Source organism: Bos javanicus, chromosome 22 (assembly GCF_032452875.1).
Source record: "Bos javanicus breed banteng chromosome 22, ARS-OSU_banteng_1.0, whole genome shotgun sequence".
Lineage (NCBI taxonomy): Eukaryota > Metazoa > Chordata > Mammalia > Artiodactyla > Bovidae > Bos > Bos javanicus.
Genome location: NC_083889.1, coordinates 15,599,944 through 15,622,651, shown reverse-complemented (window position 1 = coordinate 15,622,651; position 22,708 = coordinate 15,599,944). Strand labels below are relative to the sequence as shown.

At 42.3% G+C, this 22,708-nt stretch overlaps 1 protein-coding gene across 6 annotated transcripts in view; it reads right to left on the bottom strand.

The window, feature by feature from the left end:
- Positions 1 to 1,079: 1,079 nt before the first annotated feature.
- Positions 1,080 to 22,708, bottom strand: part of ABHD5 (abhydrolase domain containing 5, lysophosphatidic acid acyltransferase) — a 43,709-nt gene continuing 22,080 nt past the window's right edge. For 3 of the 6 annotated variants that reach the window (XM_061396159.1, XM_061396160.1, XM_061396158.1), the window contains exons 3-7: positions 20,115 to 20,484; positions 13,046 to 13,200; positions 7,946 to 8,057; positions 4,836 to 5,022; positions 1,080 to 4,261 (exon numbers count right to left, since the gene is read on the bottom strand). In XM_061396159.1, the coding sequence (XP_061252143.1) occupies positions 4,172 to 4,261; positions 4,836 to 5,022; positions 7,946 to 8,057; positions 13,046 to 13,200; positions 20,115 to 20,484 (914 nt within the window). In that variant the 3' untranslated portion in view covers positions 1,080 to 4,171. Of the gene's footprint in view, positions 4,262 to 4,835; positions 5,023 to 7,945; positions 8,058 to 13,045; positions 13,201 to 20,114; positions 20,485 to 22,458; positions 22,577 to 22,708 lie in introns of all 6 variants that reach the window. The other 3 variants (XM_061396162.1, XM_061396161.1, XM_061396163.1) reach the window with 2 other exon arrangements.

Genomic DNA, 22,708 nt, shown 5'->3' with positions numbered 1-22,708 from the left:
CCATGAGGCTTGCGGGTCTTCGTTCTGTGACCAGGGATCAAACCCGGGTCCACAGCAGTGAAAGCACCAGGTCCTAACCACTGGACCGCCAGGAAATTTCCTAAGTTTTCATTTTAAGAGTTGATTTTTTAAATGACAGAAAACACTGACTGGATTCCAAAGTAAAAAGTATAAAACAAGATACAGATCTAGGTGCCACCTCTTGCCAGCTCCCTACCCCTTACCCCCATACCCCGCCCCCCACACCCCGCCAAGAGAACTGATTTCTTAGTTACTAGTGTAACTAATCCTACCATTGCCTTTAAAAAAAAAAAAAATTGAAGCAAATACATGTTTATTTTTTCATTTGTTTCCTCCTTTCTTACACAATCAGGTAACACAATCTCCTGCTCTTCATTTTCACTTCCTCATCTCTGAAGATGACTCCAGGACAGCATTTTGGGGGGGAGGGAAGGGGCAGAAGTTCAAGACTGTATTTTCAGAGCCTGCAACAGTTGGTTAGCAGTGCTAGCAAAGTCGGTACAACCTGAAGGCCATCTCACCACCCTTTTCAGGCATTCAACAGCAGAATCCTTAAAAATAAGACTAGAGACCAACTGAGATGAGTCTCCATTGGGGGCGGTGGGAAGGGTGGGTGGTTCTGAAGCTTTCTCCCTCTTCCTCCTAAAGATGCTCCCTCATTTTTTTAAAAAACAGCTGTGCAGTATTCCACTGTATGAATCCGCCATGTTTATTCCATCGATCCCCTCTAGATGGACATTTGGCTGGCTTCCACTCTTTAGCTGTAATAAATAGCACTGTCATAAAGATTTTCACTCGTACACTGACTCATATTTTTACCAGTACACCTCAGACAGATACTTAGAAGTGAGACTAAGGTTGAGGGATAAACTTATATTTAATTTGAGAATTTTTAACAAATTCCACCCACAGGAATCGGTACTGTTTGGAGTGCCTGTTTCCTCACTGTCTCACTGTATAACTTGCACCTTTTGCGATTCAACAGGGAAGAAAGGTTATCTTGGTGGTTTTAATTTGCATTTCTCTTTTTATGTTTATCTTCATATGTTTAAGAGCTATTTGCATTTTATTTTCTGTGAACTGTCCATATCTTTTTGCCAATTCTTTCTGGTTCTTTTCAAAGTTTAGAAATTCTTTATGTATTAGGGTTATATCAGCCCTTTGTGATAAATGCTGAAAATATTTTTTGCCACTTTATTATTTACTTTTAACTTTGCTTTTTTTGGCCATCCAAAACTCTTTTCGTTAAACATATAAATTCCTCCTTTTATTGTTCCTGGATTTTCAGTCACAGGAATGTTTTCCCCACTTTCAGGTCACAAAAGAATTCAGGTAAGTTTTCTTCCAGTTATTTAGAAGGTTTCATTTTTACAATTGGGTCTCTAATCCATTTGGATTTTATCCTTCTGTACAGTATGAGAAATGGATTCAATTTTATTATCTTCCATATGGTTAATGACATTTGTCTCAACATCACTTTTTGAAGTCTTTTTCTCCGCCAATAAGATGATTCCTTTATCATACAATAAATTCCTGGACTTTTCCTCCATTGTTTACAGTGTGATATATATCTAGTAGAGTTATCCCTCCTTCTGTACTGTTCTTTTTTTGAGTTCTGGCTATTACTGTTTATTCTTTACAATACCTTTATGTAGGAAAAGACTTGTTTAATTGGAATCTAGTATGCCCTTTAAATATAAATATATGATGTATATGAATGGAGAAATTTCAAAAGTACTTCTAGATAATATTCTAAAACCAACTCCAGATAAACTAGAGTTTGTTTGTTTTAAAACTAGTTTTAGAAGAAAACAGAAATCATACTAGTGGACACATGGATACAGGTAAAGCCAGGGGTGGAACAGCCTTCCCTTAGAATGCAGACACTAGTGAAGTGAAAGTCGCTCAGTTGTGTCTGACTCTTTGCAAGCCAGAATACTAGAGTGGGCATCCGTTCCCTTCTCCAGGGCATTTTCCCAACCCAGGGATCGAACCCAGGTTTCTGACATCGCAGGCGGATTCTTTACCAGCTGAGCCACAAGGAAAGGCCCACAAGGGTAGACAAGTGTCCCTCAACACTCACTGCATCCATGGTCCTATGATAACTAGTATAAACCAACAGGACCATACCAAAGACAAGAAAACACACACTGGTCCTACTGCTACTATCACAGTCACATTTTTTTCTATAAAATAAGGTACCTTGTGCATGATGTAGCAAAGTCAAATGCTGAAATAGATTCTTTTAAGAAAAGAAAACATTTAGGACCCACTGTATTTTCAGGAACTCAAGGATTGTGAACTTTTGTGCTAGCTCAATCGTCACAAAATGACATACACAACAGCCCAAGGTAAAATTCGCCTTTAAAAAAAGAATTATGACAATAATTTTCAAAGAAAGCAAAATCAGTCAGTAGGAAGATAAGTTCCACTTGACATTTGGGTACATCTTTTCCCTAAATCACTTGGAACATCAGTGGCCAGAAGCCCCATTTAAGTGAACCTGGTAACTTCCCTCTAAGGGTTAGGACCACATTTCCTGTGCAGAAACCTTCTTGGACAACTGAAAACTGCCATTCGCCCAGCAAAGGAAAATGAACAGAGACTGGAGAGTATGTCAAATAAAAATACCAAAATAACCCACATTATTTGCACCATTAATAGTTCTGAATCTAAAAAGTAAACGCTACTTTTATTCTCCAGGCTAGGGTTAGCTCTCCTGTTACCTTCTGTCCTAACCTAGTCCATCCCAAAACAGAGACACAAACTGCTCACTGGGAAGCTATCTGTTGTGCTTCAGTAAAATTTGCTGGTTTTTTTTTTTTTTTGGTATGGGAAGATAATGTTGAAAACAGAATAACTGGTCTTCCTCACAGTTCATCAACTTCATTTCCTAACAGCTAAAACTTTACTAATTGATCATTTTTCAAATGCAACAATCAAAACCATGAAGTCATTGTTTGCTCTAGTTCACCATTTTTATTTACACAACCATCTTTTTCCTAGCCCGGCAACGTGAAGCAAAACAAAAGGCAAAGGTGCCTTGCTGGTGACCACCCTCTGCCATTTTCTTTTGCAGAGGGTCTTCTCAGTAGTAGCCAGGTACCACGTGGAGCTTCTTCACAGTTTCAGAGAAGCATCCCTTGTAGTAACACAGCAAGAAAGTGCTACGGTTGATGGTAGTTACTGTTGCATAGTTCAATCACCTTACAGAACGTTTGTCATATAACTTCAAGTATGTAAGTTATTTAATCAACACAAAACTCTTCCAAAAAAAAAAAACAACAACCAATATTAGCTGACTTCTGGTGCCATGAGACATAATGGCACCACCAATTTTTATATTTTAGTGGTAAAAATATAATCCAGTTTTAGCACCTGTCTGTAAGAGTTAGATGAAAATATATGATTGGCTTACTGGAAGGTAATAGTCTTAATGTCCCCTCAGTGAGGGAATCTGTTCCTTCTGCTGCATCCTGGCTCACAGAAAAGAATAACAGTATTAATGGGAGAGAAAAGCAGAGACTTTTCGTTAAGGTTTTTCAGCACATGAAATACTCAGAGAAATCAATACTAGAAATCAGTTTCCATCTTCCTAACCAAAACCCTCTCTCAATACTTCATTTCAAAAACAAAGTGACATATTCTAAGAAAATAACAAATTTTTACATAAAAACACTGAATTTTGAGTAACTCTATCAGTTATTGGACACAGTATATATAAGCAAGGAAAATAAAGTGCACCTTTGGAGTATATAAAATAATAAACTCAGAAAACCACTTGTTAAAATTGGCAATATAGATGGCAATATAAAAAGTACCAGACCTAGCAAAGTTAGATAGAAATAAAAATTTCAGTTGAAAAATTACAGTTTTTCAGTATGGCAGAGGGACAAATAACCTTTTATTACAGTTACTGGATTTGGAGACTCATATATTTTGATTTTGTGTAGGACAAAGGAAAGTCATTCCTCTAGAAGGCACTAACTGGTTTAAATGCGTGAGCAGCTTCATAAAGAAAACATGTGCAAAGTACAGTCAGGAAGACTGCCTGGTTCTCGCGTCAGATTCCTTACTCTGCGTCCCAGACGGTAAATTACTGCTGAGGAGCGTGTCGGCGTGTGGCTTTCCCACATCATCTGCAGTCTGCTCAGTCCACAGTGTCACAGATCTCCTTCACTTTCTGGTTGAAGTCTTCCGGCTGATCTGCATACACATAATGGCCTGCTCCGAGAATGGCCTAGGAAACCAAAAGCCGTCAGGTGGTCAGCGAGTAAAAGCATTTAAGAATGCTTTTACACACTTAAAGACACTGAGCAATGAAACTGACAACGGCTATACATGAATAAAACAGGAAAGAAAAAGCAATACTAATCCTCAGTGACTAGTATATATTTGATTAAATAAAGGATCTGAGAATAAAGAGAAAATCCAGTGAATCTTACTAAAGTTTTAAGATGCAAAAATAACATTCTAGGTTGATCTTTAACAGTAGGGCGGACAGAAACACTAGCCAAGGTGAGAATGTGCTGCCTTGGGAGGTGGGAGAGATGGTACTGGACCCGTCTGTCCCTCATTTGGTCTCTCCCACCTTAGAGATGCTGTGGCTCCAAGACTGACAAGGCCCCAAGAATGGTGATTTGCTGTCTGGACACGAAGATTTGTTTGGATCAAACCCTGCCCCCATCACACATGACTACAGGTCTCTGACCAAGATGTGAAGGCACAGGGATGACCAGAGGGCTCAATGAAAGCAAAGGTAATAGAACAGACTTCATGTGCAACTGAAAACCAAAACTACATCACACACTTACTATCGTCTTCACGTATGACTGTGGTCGTAGTGACTGGATGCTGGTGCCAGAATCGCCATCCATGCAGGATCGGGCGCCGAAGATCACGGAAACTGGAATGTCAGGGTGCATTTTGCCAATTCGCTGGAGCATTGGCCTTTTTGCCCATCCATAAGGGATAGTCATGTTTTTGAACGCAGTCTCACCACTTAAAGAGAGAAAAATCACATGCATGATTCTGGGGGATAAGTGCACATCACACTCTCACCTCTATTAAAACACGCTCATATTCAGATTCTCCCCCATTTAAGAAAGACTGCAGCTTGCACAGAAAATAATTTACTAGGAAGTGTAAGGAACCATCCTCACAGAAGATATACTTTTTTGTTAGATAAAGAAGGATGTTTTAACCTCTAAAAAAGAAATCTCTTACAAAAAATGATCCTCCTCCAAATCAAAACATGTAACCCTAAGTCCCTAATTATCAAATTTCCTTTGGGGAGAGTGGAAATATACTTTTTTTTTCCCCCACTCTAACTTATTCACAAGGCAGCTTCTCCACAGGTTCATGACACCAGCTTTTTACCTTCAATGGCAACATCAACACCAAGATAAGAACAAATTCAGATTAAGTATTCTTTGTGAATTGTTACATATTTTAAATTTCTGCATATTATGATGTTTGACACCTTTGAAAACCTTTTTTAAAAAAACAAATATATATTTATTTATTTGGATGCACTGGGTCTTCGTTGCAGTATGTGGGATCTTCAATCTTTGCTGCAGCATTTGGTATCTTTAGTTGTGGCAAGTGGGATCTAGCTTCCTGACCGGGGATCGAACCTGAGCTTGGGAGCATGCAGTCTTAGCCAATGGACTACTAGGGAAGTCCTCCTAAAAACTGTTCTGGCTGGGAAGAGACTGCCTCTTGGGGTTAACTTATTTTTAGAGATACCAAAGGACTCAGCTGGGACCACCCCTTCATATGCAAACTAACTAACATGGAGCTGTGCCTCTTCTTTCTGGCCTGAACATCCCAGGAGGTGATGTTCCTCTGCCTTAGTCATCCCAGGGCCAGGTGCCAGACAACTAGAAACCACCTGGATATCTTAGAGCCCACTGAAATAACTTAAGCAGTCCATCCTACGCTGCCCACCCTGCACTGCCTGCATCTCCCACAGAACCCAGTAAAGGTTCCCTCCTGGAGTTCCCCTCACGCCTGTCTTCTGCCACCTGATCAGAACCTGCTGCATCTTCTGTGAGCCTTCCTCAGTGACCCCGCTCCAGGACCTGTGAGTATACTAAACTTTGTTCTCCCGAGCGTCTCCTTTGTCCTTTCGTGTGGGCCACACCTGACTGAGCGTCACATAAAAGAATACAGAACGTCTGGCAAACTCCTCAGACAAATCCACTCTGCGGTCACTTCTCTGGTCTCTTTGTGGTACTAGGCATACTTGTGAATGGCCATTTGTGAATTCAAGTTCCACCACAGGATAGGCCACAAACTAGGCCTACATGGGCACACGTGATTGTGAAATGTGAGTAGGTGAAGAACAAAACACTGAAACCACACAGGAAGACAGATGAGTTCCCTGGAACAGGCCACTAACGATTGCTGGGACAAGTCAGTGAAGTGTTCAGACTGAATCCACCCAAGTCAAGTGCCTGGTGAGTCACAAAACATCAATCACTTGCAGACTCCAAACCTCTGCAGCCTCCCTCCCCTTTGGCAGACAACCTATAACTTACTTTATCAAAAAGATGGAAGCTACAGCTATACCTCCAGTGCTCTCATGGCCTCAATCTTTTTAATAAAGTAGGTGTACATATTCTTTGAGAGAAGTGGTGTTAGTTGCTCAGTCGTGTCTGACTCTTTGCAACCCCATGGAAGGTAGCCTACCAGGCTCCTCTGTCCATGGGATTTCCCAGGCAAGAATACTGGAGTGGGTTCTCCTTTCTTTCTCCAGGGGACCTTCCTGACCCAGGGACTGAACCCAGATTTCCTGCATTGGCATCAGATTCTTTACCATCTAAGCCATCAGAGAAGCCCTGAGATGAGTGAGAGAGGCAAAGAAAAAAAAAGGGAAGGAGCTATTTCTGCATCTCACCTCTCAGCCTTTCACCCAAGTCTGGATTAGAAAGGATGAGAAACCATTTTTATATTTTTAAGTATAGTCTATGGCCCACCTCTACTGGAATCATCAGAAGTGTCTGGTAAAGATGCAGCCCAGAACCACTGAATCAGTCTCAGAGACAGGGTTCAGACACCACATTTCTGATAAACTACTTCAACAATTCTGGTACAGAAAGAAGAATGGAAATCAGAGCTCTCAGCATCACACTCCGTTCTTGATCCTCTCCATACCGACTCTAGGCTCTGGTTTCGGGGCTCCTCCCAGCTCCTCAAGACTTTCAAGCTCCATTCTCTCCACTGGCACCTTGTATTTGACATCTAGAAGTCTTTTTTTTTTTTTTTCTTTTAAATAAGCTATACCTTTGCTTGGCTCTCTTGCTTCCTCTAGCTACTATGCTTTCTCTCCTAATCACTGTCAAAATTAATATAGACTCCCCATCCCCTCTCCGCTCTCAGTGTATCTCAGGCTGATGCACAGTACTGAAGAGGTGCTGTGTACAGAAGGGTGCCATCAGCAAATGAACTTGAAAAGGCTGCCTTGTCTCTGCCACACGCCTGGGAGATGTAAAACCCTTTGGAATAATAAATGGTTCTAAGAAGATCTATGGTATAGAAGACCATTTACTTTTGTTTACACCAGAGCTCCTTTTTTGTTCAACATTCATACTCAGTTTGAGAACACTGTTTTATTTGAAATTCTTTATGATCTCTCAACTCTGGTCACCTTAATAAGATGCCAGAGACCAAGACTTCCCTCAACTTGTCCATGGGCCCCTTAAGGGAAGAAAGTACATCTGACTTTTTAATCTCTCATCAGAATCCAGTACAGTGTTTTACATCACAGGTTCTCCATGAATAGATGAGCAAATTAAGAACTACTTGTCCTTTTAAATTGAGTCATTTACATACTGATAAATATCTCCTGGACTGTTCACACATTTTCAAAAAAGAAAAGTCTAAAACACAAACACAGTAGATTTAGAATCGAGACCCTTACCTTGGAGTCTGGACATTACAGTGGTAGATGTATTCCGTCACTGTATCATCGTCAAACATTGAAGAATACTTCCGTTTGAAATCAGGCCTTAAACGCTGTACTAGACTTAAACCTATATAATAGAAAACAAACATTTTAAGTTGTAATTAATTTATATAATAGTAGAGAAGATTTCGGGGCTTCCCTGGTGGCTTAGTGGTAAAGAATCCGCCTGCCAGTGCAAGAGATGCAGATTCAGTCCCTGGGTCAGGAAGGTCCCCTGGAGAAGGAAATGGCAACCCACTCCAGTATTTTTGCCTGGGAAACCCCAAGGACAGAGAAGCCTGGCTGGCTACAGTTCATGGAGTTGCAAAGAGTCAGACACGATTGAGTCACTAAACGATACTAAACAAGAGAAGATTTCAGTGTTTGCTTCTATAATAAATATTAAATGCTACATTAGGCATATGTTCAAATACGCACTTTAGGTTCAAAAAAGCACAGATCCTAGAAATTGCTCTCAAGTTCCCTAAGGAAAGATTACAATACGAATGAAACACTGTCATATACTGACTTACAGATATGCTTCAGGAGGTCAAAAACAGTTGCCTAAGACTTGTTTTTGTAGGAAAATAAATTATATTAAACAAGGCAGGTGAATACAACAAGGCATACCATAAAATTAACTTAATAATTTGTATCTTCTCCACATTTACAACACATTAGCATCTAAATGGTACCCCACTCCAGTACTCTTGCCTGGAAAATCCCATGGACGGAGAAGCCTAGTAGGCTCCAGTCCATGGGGTTGCTAAGAGTTCGGCACGACTGAGTGACTTCACTTTCACTTTTCACTTTCATGCACTGGAGAAGGAAATGGCAACCCACTCCAGTATTCTTGCCTGGAGAATCCCAGGGACATAGGAGCCTAGTGGGCTGCTTTCTATGGGGTTGCACAGAGGTGGACATGACTGAAGCGACTTAGCAGCAGCAGCAGCAGCATCTAAATGAAGTAAAGTGAAGTGAAAGTCACTCAGTTGTGTCTGATTCTTTGTGATCTCATGGACTGTAGCCCTCCAGGCTCCTCTGTCCATGGAGTTCTCCAGGCAAGAATACTGGAGTGGGTTGCCATTTCCTTTTCCAGGAGGTCTTCCTGACCCAGGGATTGAACCCGGGCCTCTTGCATTTCAGGCAGATTCTTTACCATCTAAGCCACAAGGGAAGTCAAATGAAGTAAACTGGGATATAAATATTTCTGGGGAAAATGCATTCAGACTTTCTGCTTGGCACACTAGCAGTATTGCCCACTACAGTCATCCACAGTGGCTCCCACAGCCCCACCCCTGAGGTGAGAGGCAGGAGCAGGGCCCCAGAGGAAAGAGGAAGAAGAGTAGGAACCTTTTCTCAAGTCACTGTTTTCCTTCTAGGGCCCAAGGACTGGCTGGTTTCCCTCTCTGCTACGACTTCCCGTTACTGTAGCAAGGTCTTCCTTCCTTCACCTGCCTCCCTGATTCTCTGAAGGAACCACACAGCTCCACCAAGGATTCTCATGATGCAGGAGACATTCTATACCGTCCTCTCACCCTGTGTGAGCACCAACGGGAGGCAGAGGGCATGAAAGGTCCCTCCTCGGCCTTCTCCCGCCCCCGTCACTATCTCCTGATTTCCTCTCATCCTTTACTTGCCCCATTACTGCTACATGTAGAGCTATGATCAAGCAAAATCCATTTACATTTCAGACCTCTAAAGCTCTTAAGCAGCTTATCAAAGGAGGACCTGACACCTAAGCTGCTGAGCCCTACTGGGATGAGGGGTGCTGGCGCTTCAACATTATGTGAACTGTGAATTTCCAGATGTTCAAGCTGGATTTAGAAAAGGCAGAGGAACCAGAGATCAAATTGCCAACATCTGCTGGATCATCAAAAAGCAAGAGAGTTCCAGAAAAACATTTACTTCTGCTTTATTGAGTACGCCAAAGCCTTTGACTGTGTGGATCACAATAAACTGTGGAAAATTCTTCAAGCGATGGGAATATCAGACCATCTGACCTGCCTCTTGAGAAATCTGTATGTAGGTCAAGAAGCAACAGTTAGAACTGGACATGGAACAATGACTGGTTCCAAATCGGGAAAGGAGTACATAAAGGTTGTATATTGTCACCCTGCTTGTTTAACTCATATGCAGAGTACATCATGTGAAATGCCAGGCTGAAAGAAGCACAAGCTGGAATCAAGACTGCCAAGAGAAATATTATCAACCTCAGATATGCAGATGACACCACCCTCATAGTAGAAAGCGAAGAAGAACTAAAGAGCCTCTTGATGAAAGTGAAAGAGGAGAATGAAAAAGTTGGCTTAAAACTCAACATTCAGAAGACTAAGATCATGGCATCTGGTCCCATCACTTCATGGCAAACAGATTGGGAAACAATGGAAACAGTGACAGACTTTATTTTTGGGGCTCCAAAATCACTGCAGATGGTGACTGCAGCCATGAAATCAAAAGACGCTTGCTCCTTGGAAGAAAAGGTATGACTAACCTAGACATCATATTAAGAAGCAGAGACATTACTTTGCCAACAAAGGTCCGTATAGTCAAAGCTATTGTTTTTCCAGTAGTCATGTATGGATGTGACAGTTGGACTATAAAGAAAGCTGAGCACCAAAGAATTGATGCTTTTGAACTGTGGTGTTGGAGAAGACTCTTGAGAGTCTTTGGACTGCAAAGAGATCCAACCAGTCCATCCTAAAGGAAATCAGTCCTGAGTGTTCATTGGAAGGACTGATGCTGAAGCTGAAACTCCAGTACTTTGGCCACCTGATGTGAAGAACCGGGTCACTAGAAAAGACCCTGATGCTAGGAAAGATTGAGGGCGGGAGGAGAAGGGGATGACAGAGGATGAGATGGTTGGATGGCATCACCGACACAGTGGACATGAGTTTGAGTAGGCTCCAGGAGTTGGTGATGACCTGGCTTCTGCAGTTCATGGGGTCACAAAGAGTTGGACACGACTGAGCAACTGAACTGAACTGGACTGGTGAAGAGAGGTTATCTACATCAGTACTGAGGGCATGTGGCATGGTCACCAAATCATTCTCTATGCCCTCTTCTCATTCCTGCATCCTGCTGCTCTCCACACCCCAAAGGGATGGCACTGGGACAAGGAGGGGCTGGGCCTGGGCAGAGAGGGTGGCAGAGTCTGCAGCCACCTACACAGAAGTTGCTGCCACACCCTCACCCACCCACCAGGCCAATCTTCTTTTCCTGCTAAGCGAACCTGACTTCCTTGTGTCAGTTAGGCAACAACGTGCCCAGGAAAGGAGGCCCCTCACTCGAACCCCTGGAAATAAATGAAGGCTGACTGATCAGTCACAGAAGAGTCTTCTTGGTTGATGGAAGAACATCAGGGGTGGGCAGAGACACATGGGGAAGCCTACTGGGGCTCCTAGGGGAGACCTTGTTCCCTGACATAGAGCCTTATGCTTTCCCTTCTTCTTGTTCATAGTGCTGCTTGACGAGCTGACGCTGTCTGTAATAGCAACTGCTGAACTGTGAGGTAAAAGGTCAAGAGAATCACATACGCAGACCCAGACCCTTCACCAAGGAGCCAGCTTCGAGAAAAAAATGCTAAAACCACCTGCCTCCAGACTGCTTGTTAAGAAAACAATAAAAGGCCTTCTGCTTTAGGCTGCTGAGGTCTTCTGTTACTTCCAGCCTAAAGTCCTTTTCACTGACACAAGCCGTAAGAGGGAAAGGCAGAGGTGCAGACTGTCACCATCCATGACAACGAGGTGAGTGAGGCTGAGACAGAGGAGTCGAGAGTGAAATGAACTTAAATCAGAGACTTCCCCCAAATCTTTGTAGGAAAGAACGACTTTATCTTCTTAACACTAACATTATAGGGCAAGAAAGGAATCTAAGTGATGGTTATTATCCCAGGTCATCGATTAGGTCTGGCTTTGTGACCTGTCAGCTGGATATCATTAGCTGGTTAAACACTCCCCAACAGATCACTTCCTCCCATGCCCCAGGCTAGTAGATACACTACCTGTGACATCCCTGCCTTGGCTTTTTTCAGAATGTTCAAGGTCGCCTAACCTTATCCTTAGCTTAAGACGCTTACTCCCTGGAAGGAAAGTTATGACCAACCTACATAGCATATTCAAAAGCAAAGACATCACTTTGCCAACAAAGGTCCGTATAGTCAAGGCTATGGTTTTTCCAGTGGTCATATATGGATGTGAGAGTTGGACTGTGAAGAAGGCTGAGTGCCAAAGAATTGATGCTTTTGAACTGTGGTGTTGGAGAAGACTCTTGAGAGTCCCTTGGACTGCAAGGAGATCCAACCAGTCCATTCTAAAGGAGATCAGTCCTGGGTATTGTTTGGAAGGAATGATGCTAAAGCTGAAACTCCAATACTTCGGCCACCTCATGTGAAGACTTGACTCATTGGAAAAGACTCTGATGCTGGGAGGGATTGGGGGCAGGAGGAGAAGGGGATGACAGAGGAGGAGATGGCTGGATGGTATCACTGACTCAATGGATATGAGTTTGTGTGAACTCTGGGAGTTGGTGATGGACAGGGAGGCCTGGCGTGCTGTGATTCATGGGGTCGCAAAGAATTGGACACGACTAAGCGACTGAACTGAACTGCCTGCTAATTATCTGTAATGTTTACCATAAAAAGATTCCTCTTTGAGGAGAGGAGCCTGGTTTCAGTCATCTTTAGGCATTGACTGGTATTTTTTAGAGGAGGAGGAGAAAAAGTAAGGTTTGTTTTTGTTTTCAAGATTTTAACTAACAATGGTAGTTCAGCAAATACACCTCTGTTGTTCTCTATAAACATTGTGCTCTCCAGGGATACAGATATGTGGCATTCCAGGTGGCACAGTGGTAAAGAATCTGCCTGCCAATGCAGGAGATGCAAGAGATGCAGTTTGATCCCTGGGTCAGGAAGATCCCCTGGAGAAAGAAATGGCAACCCATTCCAGTATTCTTGCCTGGAGAATCCCATGGACAGAGGAGCACGGTGGGCTACAGCCTGTGGGGTCACAAAGCGGGACACAACTGAGTGACTGGGCACAAACACACACACAGGATAACAGGTATAAAAGCACTCACCAAAGGGCCCTGCAATCCTGAGGCCAGCTAAAGGGTTAAAGGGAGTCAACGCTGCTCCCAAGGCTCTGATCCAAACTGGAATTGGTCTCTCTTGATCAGCAAGGTCTGGTCGTTCAGAAAAACCCCAAGGCTCCACTAAAATGAGATGACTAACCCTGTACGGGAAAGAACAGACTAAAGATCATTTGGCAAATTCACCCTAGGACTAGAAAGAACTTACATGATTTATAAAAAGGTAGAATGAACCTCCTTCAAACACCTGGCATTGAAGAGAAAACTGAGGACTGAACAGGCTACCTCTCACTCTTATTATATGTGAACTGATGAGATTCGGTAGAATTTGAGAGGTGTCTGGTAGAAGGAGGGCTTCATATTTAATCTATCTAAATACAGATAATAATGGATGTGTGAGAGGGTATATGATAACTGTAACTATTCTTGAGAATCAGAAAAGACAGTATTTGTTGTTTAAGCTACACTCTGGCAAATGATACGGTTCCATATACCTCAATGTTGACACTGCAGAAATGACTGGAGATTAATACTACACTCATAAAATAACTTCAGGCACCAAAAATAGTTATTTCCTATGAGCCAAATCATTCTACAAGTTTAACAAGCATTAGGACTTTGGGTGGATTCAAAAGGACTTTGAATGAACTTTTCACAAACATGAAAATAATACTATGGGCCAAAAATACACCCCCTAGTTTGGGATTTCAGTTTGATGTACAGGAATGCATGTACCCTACCCATAACATCATGACATCCTGGCATGAGATTCTGTTCATAATTCTTTCCTAATTTTCTTCTTTAGTGATTAAAGAGACAGAACCCCTTCAGTTCGAACTCATATCAAATTGCTTCACGGCATCAAGAGTTTTAATTTTTCCATCTAATGAAGCGTCTTTCCGATGAGGGAAACCCAGGACCACGTCCTCATGATTGCATCACAGTACCACACATCAACTGTAGCCAAAACAGCCAACGGATGTCAGCAAAGATCTCCCAAGGATGAACGGACACTGATTCTGAAGTCCCTTTCCTAAGTCCAACTGAAATAGAAACGTAAAGAAACCAGAATATGGGAACAGATAGCTATTATTCCCAATGCAAAAAGTTTTATTATTTTTGGATTTCCCCGGTGGTCCAGTGCTCAACAATTCACCTGTCAATGAGAGGGACATGGTTCAATCCCTGGTCTGGGAAGATACCACGTGCCACGGAGCAACCAAGCCCGTGCGCCTCAACTACTGAGCCCATGTGCCTAGAGCCTGTGCTCCACAACAAGAGAAGCCACTGAAATGAAGAGCCCACGCACGGCAACCAGAGTACCTCCCGCTCGCTGCAACTACAGAAAAGCGCGCATAGCGGCCAAGATCCAGAAAAGCCAGAATAGATAAATAAATAATAAAAAGTTTTAGTATTTGTGTCAGCACAGATTAGTTAGTAATGAGTACTTTGCTATGACAGCATTTTCTCAGACAGAAAGCTTCAGAGAACAGACCCAGAGCATAGAGCTCCATGGACTCTTGGAGAATACTCAGCCCCATCTTTCATCTCATGACATGAGAAGAAAGCTGAGATGTACTGTGTGACTCATTTGACAGGAATTATTTACTTTTAATGTATGTGTGTGTGAGTGCTCAGTCACTTGGTCGCATCCGACTCTTTGCAACCCCATGAACTATAGCCCGGCCAGCTCTTCTGTCCATGGGATTCTCCAGGCAAGAATACTGGAGTGGGTTGCCATTTCCGTCTCCAGGGGAGCTCCCCGATGCAGGGACTGAACCTGCGTCTCCTGTGTCTCCTGCACTGGCAAGTAGTTTCTTTACCATTGCTCTTCCTGGGATCCAAACTCATATAGTAATCCAGAACCCACCTTCTAATATCCCAGAGAAGACAGCTTGATGGGATTGTCAGTTCACATCTAGGCTTAAAGAATGGTTCTAGCCAGACAGCATATGAGTCAGCTTATCAGACATCTATATCGAGATTCAGAGACTAATGCAAACTGCAAGAAAAACAAAGAACCAGCAAAGCAGGAACAAGAGAACAGTTCATCAGTTTCAAAACATAAAGAAGCATTCTTCTCCAGCTTAGTCATTACAGTAGGTCTTGAGTCTGAAGATGATGACCAGATTACAGCCTCCAGGCCTAAGACGTAGGTAACACCTGCTCCAACATGCTTATGGGACAGCTGAGCCTATATGCCAACAACGCTATACTAACCAGACATTCATGTGACATAAGTCAGCCACCAGCCAGTAATAATACAACAAAACAGCCAGATCCAGAACCAAAATGTACAAAGCAGTTTACAGGACGTACTAGGAAACAAGGAAAAGGACAAGAAAGAAGTCAGTACACAAAGGAGACATTCTCAAGATGCAGTTACCCCAGGTATTTCCCATTAGTTACAAGCTACTGAGGGAAGGATGGAGCACAGAACAATGAACTTAAATGCCTCTAACTGGGTCAAATAGAACACTCAGTCTTTCATCTCAAGAGGAACCAATAAGAAATGCTCAGCCCAGCTCCACATGGTCAGGAGACAGCCAGGCAAGATCAAAAGCAAGATGATCTGAAAACCTTTGAGTGAAAAAGACCAGATGTAACCTATTCTGTTGTGACTTGGAATGATCTCTTTGCTAAACACTTTCTAAGTTAATAAAAGTTTTCATAGTGTCCTTTTCCTTAGTTTATAACAAATACCTATAAAAAACAGACTGTCTTTGTACAGGATCCTGAGTTGTTGTTGTTTAGTTGCTAAGTCATGTCCAACTTTTTGCAACCCTGTGGACTGTAGCCTGCCACGCTCCTCTATCCATGGGATTTTCCAGGCAAGAATGGAGCAGGTTGCTGGTTCCTCCTCCAGGGGATCTTCCTGACCCAGGGATCAAACTGTCTCCTGGATCTCTGCTACTTGGCAGGTGAATTCTTTACCACTGAGCCACCGGAGAAGCCCATGGGATCCTGAGTGGCAGGAGCCAGAAGTAAAAGAAAATTAAAAAGGAACAGAGAGATATAAGAAAGGAGATGGTATCTTTGGCTACTTTTGCTGGTTTACTCTACTCTCCCTCTGTTGCCACCTTACGGTGCTCGGACGCTGCTTGATGAAGATTCTGTAGTGTAGCATGGCAGCCCAGGACACCTCACACAGTGCTTCCTGCTTGTCATACAGCACACCAATCTATAGGTAAAATCACAGGCAACCTGTCTAATTATTACACATCATGGTACGAGGACTGAGATGAACTAAGGTCATTTTGCGGAAGGAACATGGGGTTTGTGCCTCCATATGGAATAATCTTAGTCAGTTCGTAACTTCTCTGCCCATCCACCGCACTGCTCTTCCAGAATGGCCCAGGGGTCCCCCTAGCACAGGGCCTTTGCGATTTCTGTCCCTACTGCCTAGAGTGCTCTCCTGCTACTTTCCTTTGAGACCTCCACGTCAGCTGCAGTTGTACTTTAGAGGACCACAATGGACCCTGAGCCAGAGCCAGGTATTCATTAAGAGATCTCACAGCTGCCATGCTACTCATGTGGTTATTTCTGTCTCTTCCCCCAATGCACTGTAAGCCTTACAGGCACACAAAGTCACTCAACATTATTTAAACACACACAACCTGCTGGATTATAATGTTAGAGTGTTTCATTCAACACTGGTATTTCAATGGAGGATTTAGCCAGGTACTTTTACATGAAATATCACAATTGCTGAATCTTTGATTACTGATTCTTGATAATCAGTATCAAGAATCTGGGAAATATATGGGGTCACTGCCACAAGGTAGAACAACTTTTATGGACAGAGGCACTCTACTGCTCATAGAGATCAAGCACACAGGTTGACCTAATGTACCAAAAACTGGAAAAAATCAGTTTTTACTTGTTCTCTATTATTGGAATCCTTCCAAAACAAGTATTTTAATCTAGGAATTTTTGCTCTTTTCCCCAAACCATCCTATAAAAATAAACCAAGAATGAAAGAACGGGGCTGCCCATAAAAGACAGGATTAATATATACAGATTGGGACTAAAGTCCCAGTAAGTAAAAAAAATGTTGTCTTTGTGGTTTTTTTCTCCACGCATAGAAACAACAGAAGTTAAAGAGCTGTGTGTGGTTCTCTTAGGAGAAAAACGATGAAAATTATATCTGTCATACCTGAGGCGGCAAAGCAGAAAGTGGTATTCTCAAAGTTCACTCAAAAAAAAAAAAAAGAAAGACAAGATGCACAATGAGTGAAGGAAATTAACTGAATTTCATTTGGTCTCTATTAGACCATTTTCCCCTTCCTCTCACCCTCCCACCAAAGTCTTTGTGAAATGCAAAAATTTATTTTAAACTCATGACAGCATAGGCCCCTTGTAGGGGAGGCCATGCACATGTAAGAACAGGGATTACATATGGAATCTCTGTACCTCTCTCTCAAAATAATTAAACAAAAGTTTTTAAAAAGGTGCTTGGATCAAGTTAAAGTTGGATAAGTGACATTTAGAGTAGGTAGTTCCTTACAATACAAAACAGACTACTCTACTGCACCAGAGGAAATACATATATGCCACCCAGCAGCTTTTCTGGCTCAGGTAAAACCTCTCAGATCACACAGACGGTGACCCTGACCACCACCCATATGTTTAGTATGAGTGCAACTTTGCTAAACCTCACTGACTGTGAGCCTGCTATAATTATGAACAAATGTAGGTGGCCATCTCTTGTGTTTAACTACGTCTGGATCTGTGAATCTGCTGAATTGTTCAGTTAGCCATAACATCAGATCTTCTATGTAAATCTGAACTAATCTGCTCCATCAGAATGGAGGAGGAAAAATTTCTGTAAGGTAAGCAATTGGCACCAGTAGGGACCATTAACAGTAATCAGAAAAAACACACTGCCTTCACTCATGACTTGGGATCTCTGAAAACCCAAAGAACCTTGTTATTGTGAAATCCACTTGTGTTTCAAGATGCAATTTTTACACAGTAAAAAATATAGGCCTTCATATCCAACATATTCTGTAGAGTCTCACTCAATATTTAGCAGCAATCAGCCAATTTAAACCTGCTAATTATTTCAAGCATTCTCTCATTCATCCATTGCTAATACTTAGTGGTTCTTGGTCCTCATACAGTAGTTCACATTTATGAGGCACAAACATTCAAGAATCATTTTCTAAAACGTAGTCAGTTCAACGCAGGGATCACTGGCTTTATTTTACATACTTGTTCTGCTCCCTTATTCTCTTTTATAGATGGTTTTCAAGTGGTTATTCCCTTCTAAATCACTGAAGCATCTTATTTCTTCAGAGCATTTCCCAACTGCAAATGAAAATCTCACCAAGTGACCTAAATGGCAGATAGCCATGAAGGGTCAGGAACCTGTGACATATGGTTTCATGACCAGAGCCTGGCCCACTGAGTGCCACGTCCTACCTCCAGGGAATAAATACCACAAGACAGACAAGAATGGACTTGTGGACACAGAGGGAAAGGAGAGGGTAGGATGAACTGAGAGAGCAGCACTGATATACACACGCTGCCACATGTGAAACAGACAGCGAGTGGGGCGCCGCTGTGCAGCACCAGGTGCTCTGCTCAGGGCTCTGTGATGACCAGAGGGCTGGGAAGCGGGGTGCGGGGGAAGGGAGACTCAGAGGGAGGAGATATATGCATACAGAGAGCTGATTCACACTGTTGTACAGCAGAAACTAACACAACACTGTAAAGTAATGACACTCCAATAAAAGCAAAATAAATACCTGACCAGAAACAGAGGAAGCCCAGCCTCCACAGATAACCATGTTGCCTTACACCAGAAGAGTAGTCACTCTTCCCCATACAGGCAGTTGTTTATCACTGAGAGTAGGACTTGATAAAAGACAGTAATCCCAAAAAGCCAAGTAGAAGAAGGAATCTGGATTTCTTTTGAAAACACAGACCTACCAGTTAGCAAAACTGTTTTACCCTCCAGCAGAGAGGACTGCGCTGTGTCAACAGCACCTGCAGTTATGCAATGGGACGGCCTGACAGGCGCCCCCACACACTCTGAAAATGACCATCATCCCATTCACAGACGTCAGCCTCAAAGTCGGTCACAATTCCGGATTAGTCCACTCCTCCAGTGGAAAAACACACTGGCAACACAAAAATGTTGACAATTTTTTGTTTTCTTTCCAAAAAGATGAACAAAACAAAAATGAGCTTTGCTTCAATTTTCTGGGCACTCCAATGTGACCTCCTCTCAGATTCAGTTCAGTTCAGTCTCTCAGTCGTGTCCGACTCTTTGCGACCCCATGAATCGCAGCACGCCAGGCCTCCCTGTCCATCACCAACTCCCGGAGTTCACTCAGACTCACGTCCATCGAGTCAGTCATGCCATCCAGCCATCTCATCCTCTGTTGTCCCCTTCTCCTCCTGCCCCCAATCCCTCTCAGATTAGCAACATAAATAACAGGAAACAGCATAAGAAAATACGGTAAAGGAAGGAGGAGATGCTACAAAGATTCTGAAGTAAACAATCATTAATTGAATGACTCTGAAAAAAAAATTCTATAGCAATAAAGGTTAGGGCACAGTAGAATAAAAATGCTACAAGATATAATGTGGGTATATTTTCTGTAGCTTAGAGATGAGGAAACTAAAATTTAGAGTTAAGTGATTTCCTCTAAGCCTTAAGACAGCATGAGAGCCTATGTGTTCTAATTTCTCTGGTTTCTTACTGCTGCTTCCTGAAACCTAGAAAAGACTAGGAAAAGCCTGCTGGATCCATAGGTCTAATGATGATAATAACTGTAAATAATAACAGCACAACAGTTTTTACTTGTGGCTTAAATTGTGTATGTTCTAATAAATACAAAGTCCTTTCACAAGCCTCCTACGTAGCAGATATAACAGGAAAACCTGACAATATTATTTCTGCTACTAAACTGGCCATCAGCTGTGGCTGTTCTACCTACAGGGTCCTTTAAGAGAATGTCTGTTTTCAAAGGATCAGACACCAACCACCACCAAAGAGGGGAACTGGAAACGGATGCCTGGGTGCCTCTCTTCTGACACCCCTACTCACCTGGATGGGTACTTCAGTGAGTAACCAGCAGCCAGGAACCCACCTAGGTTGTGTCCAAGCAAGATCATTTTGTCCAGTCCAAGGGCACATCGCCACTCTTCAATGGATTCCACAAACTGATTTTCCACTTCTTCTGCGTCACTGTCAAATCTGGGTCGACTACTTCGTCCAAAGCCCAGCAGGTCAAAAGCATAGACAGGTCTATTGGTGCAAAGATCGCCAAAATTCAGTGCCCAGAGTCCAAGACCTCCTCCAAAACCATGGAGGAGGACAAGCGGAGTCTTATTTGAAATATGAGAGAGCTTCAGCGTCCATATTTTATTTCCATTAGATATACGAACAGGTTCTTTTTTGTATGTGCAGGGGACACCTAACAGAAACATAGAAAGAGAAATTGTTTAGCCTCACGACTTCTGAGAAGGGGAGTAGTCTCAGAGCAATGGGAAATTAATCATCTAGGAACCACCTAGTATGCATTTACATGATTTTAGCCTTTATTATGTCAGCCCTTAAAAAAAAATGTACACATTTTATTGAACCAAGTAATTCTTAATGACCATATCTCACACTTTCGCAGGAAGAGCTATCTCAGACAAGTCTCAAGTACCTGTGTCCTAGGTTTCCTGGCAAGTCATATTAGCTCTTTGGACTTCCTTCCACATCCATCAGTGGAGGGTGCTAGACAGGGACACAGTGGTCACTGAATCCATTATTTTAAGGTCTGTGGCTTTACCGACAATAACAAAGTAATAGTACCTTGTATGTGTAGAACACTTGAAGATTAAGCATTAAAGATTGAAGTCAGACTCAAAAGAAATACTTTTTCCTAAAACGTCATCATGAATTTAGGGAAGGATTAACAGTATGCGTATTGAACATGTGTTGAAATCTGAAGTCACCACAAGGTTTAGTAGAAAAAGATCACAGGGCATGGCAGGAACTCTTCAATGGGAGTGCTAGGTAGTCTGAGTTCAGATCCACAAAAGTAAATACTCCAGAGAAAATAAATAATCACAGTTGTGTAGATAAAACATCTTTCTTATCCTCAGTGCTACAGGACTAAATACTTTAAATTTCCCCCCAAACTGACTAAAGATGGAACTAATTTGAAACCCTTTTACCTCACATTATCAACTGAACAGCTACACTTTAGATACATCCCTTAAGGATTTGTGCATATATGTCTACAGTGGACAAATAGTGGAGAACCGCAAGTCTCTTTCCTTTAACCTGAGAAATCATTTCCGGTTTTGTCCCCACATGGTGGCCAAAAGGGAAACCCAGCATTTGTTGAGAATATTAACAAAGTCCACATTACCTGAGTGAGGGGAAATGACAGCAGTCTGGAGAGGGAGGTGAGCTGGTGTTAGTGCCAAGCCCAACCACCCTGGCATTCTGAACACAGACATTGTGTGAGTATTCCTATAAAAACTACCTGTGACCTCTATGAGAGCTCATCTCACTGTATTAGTTGGCGCTCCTGTGTCTGACATTGGAGCAGGGGCCAATTCTCCTATCTGCAGCCCTAGAACCTAGCAGGAGGAAATCATTATGTTCATCAGATACATGAAATGAGTGCCTAGTGCTCCTGCCCTTTTTTTTTTTTTTTAAATCTCCTGACAAGAATTTTTTCATTTAGTAAACCACAATGACAACCTTCCCAGCTTTGGAGAGAACAAGATTACCTAATGGAGTTTCATGTTAAAAATACATGTAAAAAGGCTAAATGTCCCCTTCCAGGGATATATCCAGTTACAGTCACTTATTCCTGAATCATTCAAATTTACAACGAAATTCATTTGTGGCAGAGAAGATAAAAAATAGGTGTAAGTATCTGCACAAACATATACAATAATCACTGATGTACACCACTTAACCTCCTCCTCTAAACAAAACTGCCCAGTAAACAACATTACTTGAAAGTATATCCACAGATACCTAGGAATATTCTGAGAGTACACATTTGGGTAAACTTCAGCACTCACAAAAAACAACAAAAACAAAAAAGTTTCCATACTACTATGAATGTCAACATAAAGAATCCTACAATCCTAGAACCAGAAAGAATTCTAAGGATCAACACAGCCACTTCCTCTTATAGGCAAAAACTAGAAGACTGAGAAAAGGGACTTGCCCAAGATCCTGTAAGCCCCAGCTGCAGCCCTGGGCCTAGACCAGGTTACATGGCTATACTCCACTATCTATTCCAACAGACAAGGCTGCTTGCGCTGCAGCACCTGCAGGCTGCTCCCAAAGCACAGTCTGGGGACCTCTGGTGAGTTGGGGACCCTTTTGGGAGGCTTTCCCAGGTCAAAACTATTTTCAAAACAGTCTCAGACTTTACCTGTTTTTTCCACTCTCATTCTCTGATGGGTATACAGTGGAGCCTTCCAGAGAACACATGGTAAGTGATGACCAACAGTCTAAATGCAGAAGCACATATAGGCATCCAGGGGCCTTACCTTAAGCCAGACATTAAACAGATCTGTAAACTTATAAACAATGTTACTTGTCTTGATACATTTGTTCAGAAAGTAGCTATTTTTAGAAAACGTTATTTAAACTGCATTTATTGCTAGGGTTTTAAAGTAAAT